The 12,747-nt window shown below is 38.6% G+C and overlaps 1 protein-coding gene across 1 annotated transcript in view; it reads right to left on the reverse strand.

Moving 5' to 3' along the window:
• Positions 1–12,747, reverse strand: part of SYNE1 (spectrin repeat containing nuclear envelope protein 1) — a 310,078-nt gene that overhangs the window by 73,932 nt on the left and 223,399 nt on the right. The window contains exons 98-105 of the mRNA XM_086745962.1: positions 9,667–9,801; positions 8,940–9,046; positions 6,618–6,768; positions 5,046–5,177; positions 4,736–4,891; positions 3,620–3,829; positions 1,988–2,089; positions 13–132 (exon numbers count right to left, since the gene is read on the reverse strand). Of these exons, the coding sequence (XP_086602088.1) occupies positions 13–132; positions 1,988–2,089; positions 3,620–3,829; positions 4,736–4,891; positions 5,046–5,177; positions 6,618–6,768; positions 8,940–9,046; positions 9,667–9,801 (1,113 nt within the window). The remainder of the gene's footprint in view (positions 1–12; positions 133–1,987; positions 2,090–3,619; positions 3,830–4,735; positions 4,892–5,045; positions 5,178–6,617; positions 6,769–8,939; positions 9,047–9,666; positions 9,802–12,747) is intronic.

Genomic DNA, 12,747 nt, shown 5'->3' on the forward strand with positions numbered 1-12,747 from the left:
TAAAAACCATACCTGGATCTTAGACAGCTCTTGCACAGAAGGCTGGTCAATTTGTAGCTTGTCTACGCGCTTTTTTAATTCATGGATTCCAGCATCTAGTTCCTTCAAACCTTCTTCTGCCTGCAGTATGACCTGTATTTGAAAATTACATCATTTACTTTGAAGGTTTAATAACAGTACTGTAGCTGCTATGTGGTAATGTTCTTTTCTGTTTTCTGCCTGAAGCACTAATCAGTCTTTCAATCTGCTGAAATTTTAAAGGATACTGTAAAGAAAAAGTATTAATTCAAACTCAGAAGAGTTTAACTTGTTTCTTAAAGTTAAATACAACATAGCATTACTATATTTTTAATAACAAGCTATTTTAGTATCATACACTATCTTATACCAAACTTTGCTGTGAAGTTCCATGCTTTTAATCATATAGTGCAGGCACCAAAGGATTATTAGCTGTTCTAACACCTTCTTTTAAAGCATTCTTTTTATTAACACTCATTCATGTCATATCTGAGCACCAAGAAAATAACCATCTCAGCAGATGACACGCATGATAGCAAAGAGCTGTGCATAGGTCCCTTTCAGGACAAGGACAGGGACAAAACTACTGTCAAGGAAAAGGACTGCTATATCCCCTTTCATATGTGGAAAACTACAATTTAAGCACATAGGTTGGTATTTGCAAGTATATGCAGGTGATATCTTGACTTTTTTCAATGGAAGCTACAAGCTTGCCTAGGTCTTTCCATGTAGGAGTCTCTGCTGAAGTGGTACACGTAAGCTATACCAAAGTTAAAAGCACAAGGTAGACTCCTTTACTTGAAGTCATAGAATCATAGAATCACATGGTTGGATGGGACCTATAAGATCATCTAGTCCAACCATCTTCCCACTACCATTGCTGCCACAGCTACTAAACCATATCCTGTAGCTTCAAAGTCCTTTGTTAAGGCTCTTTCTTGGAAACTGCCTATCCAAATATGCATGAACTATATAAGTCAGTAGAACTCCTGACTCTCAGTAACACGCAGTATGCACAATACAGTCACTAAACTTACACTTCATGCAGTTATCCGGCTGACTAAGGGCCTTTTTTCTACTTTCCCAATCACATCTTGAACAAATAGCAATGCTCTTAAATTTAAATGCTTTATCAACAAAGGTAGATGTTCAGAAACAAATCAATTCAGTTGCTTTTGTTACCATATTGTTTTCTTACTTGGTAGTTAAACTAATCATACAGGAGATACATTTTTGCCAATCTTGTGCAACACGGAAGACAGAAAAGAAAAACATGGAGTACTAGTTCTCTTTTTCATACAGGAGACTTAAAATTCCTTCAAAATTTGATTATCAGGTATATAAAGCCCAGTATTTCTGTTTAGTTAAAGGATAAGTCTCTTCCTCTCAGTCATGTGCTGGTACAGACATAAGTAGTTCTTGGGTAACAAGAAACATCACTGGAAAGTAGTCCTTAGCATACTTAATTCACTTTTCTCATTGGCAAAACAGAAACAAGGAAATAGGATATATTTTGTCATATTAATAATTAATTATTCATCAAGCAATTATTGATAAAGAAAAAACAATTATTGTCTTAAATTAAGATGAATAGTAGTCAAGATACAACCATAAATCAGTGCAGAAGAAAGTGCCTTTGATTTTTAATCAAGTGGAACAGCAAAATAATTTAGCCAAACTTTAGACTTTTTTTGGTTCATTGACATTTTCTTTCTTTCAAATACTGTCCAGTGTATGCATAACTAGGTCAGCTGGAGAGATAAGAAAGACGCTTTGGGTTTTTTTGTTTGGGTTTTTTTTTTAATTTATAAACATGTGTAGTACACTCTCCGAAGTACTCATTTTCACATACTTTATATGAACACATACATTCTCCCATAAAAAGCAACTGTTCTCTAGAATCCACTCATACTTTGAACAGAAACTTTACTTCTTCCCTCCTCCCCAAGTAATAGACATTTGGGAATACCTGCATTTGTTCTGTTTCTGGTCTGTCAACCGCCTCTGCTAGTTTCTGTAGAACTAAGTATTTGTTATCAGCCACCGATATAAACAGGAGCTTCAGATCATCCTGCAGGAAATAACACCACATTATAGCCAATCACAGCACAAACCAACTGAAAAATATTTCATGTTCCATAAAGTTTAAAGCACTACAGTGTTACAATGTCAGCACTAAGGCAAAAAATCTACTCAAAATTGGAAGCATCATAATCAATGCAAAACATTTAACATTGCTGAGTATCTGTAACTGGATATATGAGTTAAAAGCTAAAGCAACTACTAGTCATAACAAAACCTGTGAACACACTTCTGCTTTTGCCTGCCAATTAGCTAATTAATTAGCAAGCATCATTAGCTTCATTTTACAAAAACAGATTATTCTTGTGTAGTTTATTCAACCACATATACTTGTAAGCAAGCTAGGTTTTATACTTGTAAACAAGCTAGGTTTTACTTCTCAAGGCAAGCTTTTTTAATTACAAACTTGAGCAAATATAACAAAGAAGTAAACAAGGCTTCAACATATTACAGGGCTAACTACACATTACAACATTCAGAGCACTTCATCAGACTAGACACATAAATATTACTTAACAATTTTGCCAAACTATAATCAAATATTCTGGGTTTTTTTAATGCATTTATCCCAACAGAAAGTTATCACCACATTTTTCTAAGACTTTCAGCATTATATAAGTGATGCACCATTGCTTTTTTTTTTTTTCATGCAGTAATTCTTTTAAATACTAAACATCTACGGTATAACAATGATGCACAGGATTCTAAGCAACTTGTCTGCTTTCTCAGGCCTTTAAATGAAAAATGTTGATTTTTTTTTTTCCCCCCTATCGACTGCAGAGGAAAGGTTATGAAGATCGGAAAGAAATCCAGTAATAATATCCTATGAAATGATGACCCTAATCTAAAGATACTAGGAATCTATTTTCCATTTTTTTGGTTATAATTTATTTTTTTTCACTAAAACTAAACCACATTGGAGGCTTAATATGATAACAATAGGAGAGAAGGTAGAGACCAACTAAGATCTGAAAGCATTTCTGAACTCCGTTTGAAAAGATTTCTAAAAGCACGCATTTCTCCACCTACCATCACTTTTTCTGCTTTGCTCAATACAGACGGCTTGAGATACAAGCTTTTACAAAGTAATGGGATGGCGTAAAGACGGTCAGTATTATGTTTTCTACTCTATCTCAGTTAATAAAAACAGTGTACTCTATACATTTTATAATTTCATAAATGATAGAGTAGAATCCTAAAGTTGCTTTTTCTCCTTTGAGAACAGTAGTCAACAACTTCCTTTTATGTAATGACAGCGGGGTGAGCAACCGTGGGATGAATGATCACTTTACAATAATTGCATGAGTTGCAAAAGGCTTCTAGCAGACAGTTTAAATTTTGGATCATGATTTGGGTGCAAAGTTTTGCATAGCCTAAGTAGTTTGATTTTTCAGTAAAAACCTGTGACAACCTTCTTCTTTTGATTTGGTACCAAAAATTTTCATTGTTTTGTGAATCACACCCTTTATATCCCCATTTGACATGTATCCCTGTTAATTCCTTCAGATGGGCATCATACCTTGAAAGTCACTATTTGCTGGAGTCGTTCTTTCATCTGATGGCATCTCTGGTTTACTACTGACTCCAGTAAGATCAGTCTTCTCAGGAGACAATCCAAAGTGTCTTCTATAATATCCCTATTATCACCATTATCAGGAAATATCTGAGCAAATAAATTCTTGTTCTTCTCCATTTCTTCTGTTATGTCTTTGATTTCTTTGGCAAGAGACTGATTTTGCAGAAAACAAAACAAAGTAACAATCAGACATTCTGGAAAGCAGACAAACGTACTGCCATAACCATTGTCAATTTTGCAGTGATGCAGTGACTTTTTTACATTGCTAATATACAAACACTAGACAAAACTATGCAGCTGCAGTATCTGTGATAGTAAAGACACCCCAGCTTGCTCTGAGGAGAACAAGTGTCAAAATAAAATGATGCAGAATCACAGAATAGTTAGGGCTGGAACAGACCTTTAAAGGCCATCTAGTCCAATCCCCCTGCAAGGAGCAGGGACATCTCCAACCAGATCAGGTTGCTCAGAGCCTCATCCAATTTGGCCTTGAATGTTTCCAGGGATGGGGCATCCACCACCTCTCTGGGCAACCTGCTCCAGTGTTTCACCACCCTCACTATAAAAATTTTTTTCCTTATATTTAGTCTGCATCTACCTCCTCCTATTTTAAAACCATTAACCCTTGTCCTGTTACCTCCCTCTTTCCCTGCACTGGCTCCCTCCCTTCCCTTCCCTTCCCCCTCTTCTCCCCAACCTCCCATCTCTTGTTGATGAATTTGTACTGTTTCTATATACCAGATCATTCCCCCCTCATTTTCACTTCAGTTTCAACAATGTAGTGTTTGCTAATACTCAATAAAGTAGTTAAACAGAAGAAAGACTCCAGGTTTAATTCTCTTCTGACCAGGTGGAATCTGGGTTAGGTGCTGCTTTCTGCAACATTCCCTACGTGGTCAATAAAGTGATTTCTATCAGTAGCAGAATACTGCAACTACATAAACATTATGACAGTGACATGTCACTTATCCAGGATTCTAGTATTTTATTTCTAAACACTACATAAAATGCATTCTTATTGGCAATTCAAAAAAAAAGTCCTATTCATGGATTTCTCACCTCTTGCTTGCAGAGGTATGTTTCTGTTTCTTCCTCTGGCAACAGAGCTGTAGCAACAAAGACCTGTTGTTCCATTCCATCTAGCCACAAGGAGGTGGCTGTAACACCATCATACAGCTTCTGTTCAAGATGCAGGCTCTCCTCCACTCGTCCAGCCTGGGCAAAAGGAACCAAAGAAGTCTAGAGCAGAAGTACAAGATATTCTTTCTAACATTTGGGAAAGGGTTGGATATCCAGATGGCAGGCAGAGGAGTTTCATTGTAAATGTGGCTCTGCTGGAGGACAGGTATAAAGACAATTGAAATGTTACCTCAGGTGATGCATCTTTAAAGGCCTGATTCAATTCAACCAATGCTGGTGACACTGAGAATTTATCTTCATGCTGTCCTTCCTCCTTACACAAAGGCATTCCAGATCTCAATCTGTTTGGTCTACTATAGAGCTGCTGAGAGAGAAGTACTAATTAGGATGCTTCTCCATATTTAGGGATATAGCTATAGAGATTCTACTGCTAACTACTGAGGATATAACCAAATAATGCTCAGGGTCCTGCTATGACTGTTCTGTGTTGTCAATACCTTGAATAGAAGATTTCTCAACAGGAGGTTTGCTAGCAGTGCAAGATCATAGAATCATAGAATAGTTTGGGTTGGAAGGGACCTTTAAAGGTCACCTAGTCCAGCCCCCCTGCAAGAAGTAGGGACATCTCCAACCAGATCAGGTTGCTCAGAGCCCCGTCCAACCCTGCCTTGAATGTGTCCAGGGATGGGGCATCCACCACTCTCTGGGCAACCTGTTCCAGTGTTCCACCACCCTCATTGTAAAAAATTTCCTCCTTATATCTAATCTGAATCTACCTCCCTCTATTTTGAAACAATTACCCCTCGTCCTATCACAACAGGCCCTGCTGAAGAGTTTCTCCCCATCTTCCCTGTAGGCCCCTTTTAGGTACTGGAAGGCCGCTATAAGGCCTCCCCAGAGCCTTCTCTTCTCCAGGCTGAACAGCCCCAACTCTCTCAGCCTGTCCTCATAGGAGAGGTGCTCCAGCCCTCTGATCATCTTCGTGGCCTCCTCTGGACCTGCTCCAACAGGTCCATCATGTCCTGCTTATGTTGGGGGCTCCAGAGCTGGATGCAGAACTGCCGGTGGGGTCTCACGAGAGCAGAGTAGAAGGGCAGAATCACCTCCCTCGACCTGCTGATGACACTTCTTTTGATGCAGCCTGCTTTCTGGACTTCAAGCGTGCATTGTCGGCTCACATTGAGCAAGATTACTTGTGGCCAGAATTAGCAGTACCTTGTTTTTAGCAAACAAATAATTAATTACTGTTGAATGAATATAAGATATTTAGAACTCTGGAAGCTGATTTTAATGTAGTGTTACATAAAGAATAATGTGTCTGGATGGAGGATGTATGTTAATACAGAACTTTGATTATCCCTGGTTTAGTTTATTAATCCCTGTTTCTTGCAGTAAAAATTCTGTGGCTGAAATCACTTGCTTCTTTGTCACATACCCACTAAGAAAGAAACTAATGTAACCAATAAATTAAAAAAGAAAATACTTGTTTTACTTCTGTGTTGTTACCAGAGTACTGGTCAATTCCAGAGGGATGATTTGTTACAGAATTATCCTGTGTTAGATAAGTACATCAAAATTTTGTCTGAGCCCTTTCTTCCTTTCTAGTTTATTCACCTGAATTGTAGTGCAATTCAATCACAGAGCTAACGGTAATATTTAATAGTTTTTAAAGATATCACAAATATTAATTGTTCCATGTTCTTTGCATTAACTGCATCACCTTAATGCATCTGCTACAACATGTAGTGTTGTGACAACTGCTTTCATAGAGAAAATGTAAAGAGAAATTAAAAATAGCTACCAGCTGTTCTTGTTCCAAAGCTTTCTGGACCAGTCTCTGCTTGGCATTGAATTCCTGGTTCAGGCTTTCCCATTTCACCTTCATCTGTTCTTCAGATGATGGCTTCTCACCTTCCAAGTCTAATTCCTCAGAGAGTCTATCAGGCTTCTCACTGAATGGGAAGATGCATAAAGGTTTAAAAAATACAGAAGTTGTAACTGTGTAAGGTGTGTATTTCCTCTTTCAATTGGGAAATTCTACAATTAAATTAAGTGCTACTTTTTAAAGCTTTAACTTGTTTTTTTTTTTTTTTTTCAGATAGTAAGACAAAGGCTGGTTTGTAACAGAAAGAAGTTCTTGCCTGATGAAATAAAATGTACTTTCTAAGAAACCGTTTAGAGTTGCAAATACTCATATTAAGTAAAAAAAACCCCAAGCAGAGTGAATATGCACTACACTGAAACGTAACCTCTAAACAAGCTTTACTTCAAAGCATGAGAAAAAAAAAAAAAGAAAAAGTATCTTATCTGACTCCTTCCTCACCTCCTCTCTCAAAATGCCAGACATACCCTGCTATTTTAATGCAGGACAAGCACATCAGTTTAGCTTTGGTAAACAGTGAAAGGAGTTCAGCATTTTCTGTTCTTTTTTTTTTTGTTTGTTTCTGTAGTATAACTTCACGTGACAGAAGGAAGCCTCAAATAGAAGTGGGGGGAGAGAAGTGAAGAAGCAGAAGCGAAGGGCAGAGTGGGAGGCACGAGCCTTGTGGGCCTTGCAGGCCTCACCCTCTGGCCTCCTGCCTGGGCCAGACTTGGCCCAGCCCAGCTGCAAGAAAGTGAAAAAAGGAGATGTGAAGAGAACCTGAGAGGCATCTGCCTGAGTCGATTGTGAAGAATTTCTTGTGAGAGGAACAGCTGCAGACGCCAAGGTCAGTGAAGAAGGAGGGGAGGAGTAATGCAGTTCCTGGCCAAGATTCCCCTGCAGCCTGTGGTGACGACCATGGTGGAGCAGGTTGTCCCCCTGCAGCCCATGGAGGTCCATGGAGGAGCATAGATCCACCTGCAGCCCGTGGAGGACCCCAGATCAGGGCAGGTGGATGCCTGAAGGAGGCCGTGGCCTGTGGAGGGCCTGCTGGGGCAGCTGTTCTGGAGGGACTGCACCCCGTGGAAGAGATGACCTGTGCCAGGGCAGTTCATGAAGGACTGCAGCCCGTGGAAGGGACCCCATGATGGAGCAGGGGAGGAATGTGAGGAGTTCCTCCCCTGATGAGGAAGGAGTGGCATAAAACAACGTGTGATGAACTGACTGTAACCCCCATTCCCTCTTCTCCCCTGTGCTGCTCGGGGTGGGGGGAAGGAGGTAGAGATAACTGAAATTAGGTTAAGCCTGGGAAGAGGGAGAGGTGGGGGGAAGTTGTTTTGTTCTCTTCCACATTATCCTGCTTTGGTTTTAATAATAAACAAATAGTTTTCCCCAAGTCAAGTCTGTTTTGCCCGTAACAGTAACTTTAAGAATCTCTCCCTGTCCTCATCTCAAACCTCGAGCCTTTTTTTTCTTTACTATCTCTCCCTATTCCCTTGGAGGATGGGGGGAGTGAGAGACAGAATGCGTAGCTTGGTCCTAAGCGGGGCTAAACTACAACTACTGAGATACATCAAGGAAGTACTTCAACTGAAGGGTTGACTGCTCCTTGATTCTTAATCTGATAATGTTCACCTTGGTTTCCTCTTCCCAAGACCATGCCCTTCCTGCTCCCTGAAGGTCTGCATTGGCAGTAAGCAGCAGTTTTCTCCTGCCTTCTCTAGGGCAGAAGTCTTTCCCATTCAGAGCTGAGGCTTTTATAGACATCTGCTTGCCCCCTAAATGGGCTAGTGTGCAAGAAAATATAGACCAGAGGTGAAATTTGAAATATACAAGGCTTCAAAAAGGAAAATATTTACTCACTGCAGGAAAAAGAAACTTAAGCAATGAGTACCTCATCTAAGAAGATCTGGTTACAACAGCAGACTACCGTGTTTTAGAGATCAGCTATGATTTACACACTGATGTTGGACCATAAAGCTATAGTGACTGATCCACTGCTTGTCTAACAAATCCTGCTAGTTTATAATTTTAGTGTGACACTTGATAAAAAGAATTTCTAAATACTGAAGGTGATCTATTAGCACAAAACAGTATGTGTAACTATATTATCAGACCCCTGAATTATAAACCAGGACTCCAGTATCCTAGGTGCTCCATAAATAAGCTAAAACAAAAATTAGAGGATTATATGCATAAACATAAGTATGACAAAGCACAGTCATAGAAATTTACTTTGCAGAAGAATACATAAAAGCACACCTTATACTCAGGCCTTCTGGAGCACCTTGCTGTGTTAGGATTTCTTCTCCACGGCATGCCACTGACCGAAGCAGATTCTTCTGCTCTTCTAGCTCTTGTTCCAGCTCCTAGCATAGCAAGTTAAAAAAGCCAAAACAGACCTCAAACAGATTGTTTTTGCCTTGAAGGATATGTCTCCATTGCATAACTGTCATGGAAAGATAGCTAAGCTATTTTTGATATGGCTTGCTTGAGCACCAAAAGCAGTGTAAAATCTCCACCCAGGGGACACAGCAGAAATGGGTACATAGACTGGACTGTTGAACTAATTGACTAATGCAATGTAGTTTCTGAAACCTAACATACTGAAGATGTCTGTGTATCATGCAACACAATATACCTTGGAACGCATGTATCTTTGCTTCTATAAAGATAATGTTGATTACTTTTTTTGAGCAAATGCCATCATACCATCCTTAGAGTAACTTTAAGACTTGATTCAATTTAACTAATAATGGACAATGGAAGTACAGAGTGATTAAGTGAGTTGACCATGGTCACCGAGGAAGTCTAGCCCGCCTGGCTGTTACAGATATAAAATATTAAGCTAGATGCATCATTATAAAAAAGCACTGAGTAAGAAACAATGTGAAAATTAAGATTTCAGTGGAAATATTAACCAGAATGGCTCAGCCACAGTGTTAAGCACAATCTGAAGACAGGAGTAAAAGAAATGTAAAACACTAACTTTCTTTTGCTGCAGGGTGCTCTGCTGTTGCTGTGAGCGAGTGGTTCTTGCTTGTGCCAGCCATTCTTGGACACTGGGGCTTTGTGAGGAAACAAAGTCCAGATCGCTCTCCTCCCTTTCTTGTAATGATCCCTGCTTTAAGAGAAAGAAATAAAGATTTTGTAAAATCTATTGCTAGACAGCTGGCAGGTCCAGCTCTTCAACTCAAAAGCAAATGCAGTGCCACCTTCCACCTCCGAAGCTGCTGGCTGACATAAATTCTGAAGTGAACAATGACTTTAGATTTCTGACTCCTACTGGTTATCAGTTACTACCAAGAAAGCATCCATAAAAATATAAAAATAAACATGCACCACGGCACTCAGCAGAATCAGAGACTATGGATTGATTTGTTTCTGAAAACTCTTCTGCTTCTCCTAAAACACAGCACTGATCTGTAATTGAGGGTGCAGCTTTAACTGGCAATGCAGGGAATCAGTGGATTGTTTCTGCCAGGTTTTTAGTCTAATTAAAGCCTTTTTTTTTTTTGTCTAACTAAAAAGTAGAGAATGCTGGTTGTCATTCTGGTCAAAATTTATTTAACAGTAAGTACATACCTCTATCCGTGGTTGTCAGAAACACAGTCAGTTAACAGCAGGTTAAATGATATCAACAGTAAAGACAATAAGAGACACCAAACCACAGAATGTTATAATAGAACAGTAAAAGCAACAGTAACTTCACTTCATACTTCTATTATTATGTTTTTCCAACATGAGTAATTAGACAGGCTTTCGGTGTAAGCCAAGCAAAAACAGCAAATGCCTTAGCAGTTCAAAAACTACTTTAGCAACTTCTTGACTTTTGAAATCCATGTCAGCTGTAATTTTAAATTATTTTAGGACACACTACGCCTAATGTTAAAGACAGACTTGCAGTTCTAGCTACTCAGATCTACACACCTTTCTGGATTTATTTAATATTACTTGCAGGCACAAATGATGTTGTTTTTTTTTTAAAAAAATAATTTCAAGAGCTAAAGCTGGGGCTTATTTCCTCTCTCATTTTGACTGTATCTCATTCTTGTAGGATTCATATTTTGCTCATTATTCAGCTCTTATTCTAAACAGAGTAAGAGCAGCAGACATTCAGGCATTCAGACATTACAGCAGGCTCTCCAAAACAAAAAACAAGTTCCACCTTCCTTTGTCTCAAATCAGGCAGGGACCAGCATGACTGAAGGTGGCTGAGGAAGCCCCTCTACTTCACCTGGTGCTCCTTATGCTAACAACTGGGATGGACCTCTGCCACCAGTGTCCCTGGCATCAAGCACTGAAACAGCATGGTTTTGCTAAACAGTAAAAATTAGGTGTAAGGCTTCAATTTTGGGGGACGAGGAGTATACTGGAGTTGAAAGGACTGATTAGTGTTAGAGAATATAAACTGTAAGAGGTGCAAAACAAGCAAGCAGATATCTAGAGCTGGAAAGAATCATTAGCCCTCGCTCTATGAAATAGCTTTGTTTCACTAAGCATTCACTTTGCAAGTAAACTGTGATACTTTATTTTGCAGGAATAAGTTTCTAGAAATGCTGACATGGTTGGAGTATGAACAATGTCGTCACAGGATATCAGATCAAGCAAAGAAAATATGTGAGGGATAAGGAGTGTCTGGAAATTTATTTTTTTCTGTTAAAAATGAGAAAAAAAAAAGACAATCTTTCTGTAAATTGTTTAAAAAAAATCTGCTTCATTTTATATGCTTAAGGGACAACAGCTGTTCAACTTGTAAATTCCTTCAGAGAACAGTATCTAGTTCTTCATTGCATTTGGGCAGGATGATTGATTTCACTTAGATTTTGAGCCTTCTCTTCTCTGGGAAGAGGGTTGAAGAAGCTACAATTTTGAAATTATACTAAGACAAATAAACAGTAGTCCCACAGTTCCTGCAAGGGCAAAGAGCATAAAACAGATCATGCCATTTGTGGATGCAATGAGGTTTTGCAAATATGCTATTCTGCATACTTTTAAGATCAAAATTATTTGTGAACTAGATTTTATCATTCCTAAATCACAAATATAAATCTGAAAAAATACACTTGCATTTTCATTTGAATTCTGTCTGAAGGAATTGTATTACATTTCCTTTCAACAGCCAGGGAAATGAATGCTTGAAGCTGTTATTCCTGGTGACTATCCACTCCAGCACAGAAATATTCAGAAAATCCTTGAAGAACATGGTGATAAAACTGATCTTTCAAAGGAGTTCAGAATTGTACAAACTTCTATCAGGCATACTTGTCTTCTGGAACTGAAGCCATCCCTCCCACACACATACTACGAAATAAAAAGTAAAGAAACACTATCTGCTTTTTTTTTACAGAAGAATCCATTCTACTTCTTTGTTTTATAAGGCGTCAATTTATTTTTATTGCCTCCAAGTCACAGAATTTAGTAGGTAACAGTAATAAGGCAATGTTTTGTAAATTTTTCAAAGTGCTACATTTAGAATCAATTTATTCTGTAACTCTCCTGATTCAGCATGTTTCTGATTATTCATAAAATAAAGTACTGAAACTAAAGGAGTTGATCTTCAAACCACTTTTCCCATATCATTAGTGGTATTAATTAATCAAATTAGAAGGAAACTTGAAATTGCTGCAAGGAAGTTAAAAAATGTCACACTGGCTCCTAAAAAGCCTTGTGCCACAGGAATAACAGATATGCTGAAATATTGCTTTAAGGAAAAAATAGCTCAGCCTTTACAATGCTCTTGGTCTTGCAGTGCAACTTGGGAGGATCATTCCTTTTCTGGGTGCAGGCTGCTCTATGCCCCTGGGCAATTACAAGGTTATCAGTACACCTAAAGACGTGTGTAAGTCTGAATTTCTTACGTGCATGAGCAACAGTGCTGTTAGCATGTTGTGTTTCTCAGGGTTAATAGTGGGAGCAGATAAAGTTAGTACATTTTTGGGCATCTGATGCTCTGAGCCTCAGTCCATAAGAAATACTTTATGGCTTTGGATTGTTTGGAAAAAGACATTATAGAATTTATCATTTGAAAAAAAAAAATTGCTCAACAAAAATTTGAAGATGTTATACT

Source organism: Chlamydotis macqueenii, chromosome 3 (genome assembly GCF_036417535.1).
Source record: "Chlamydotis macqueenii isolate bChlMac1 chromosome 3, bChlMac1.mat, whole genome shotgun sequence".
NCBI lineage: Eukaryota > Metazoa > Chordata > Aves > Otidiformes > Otididae > Chlamydotis > Chlamydotis macqueenii.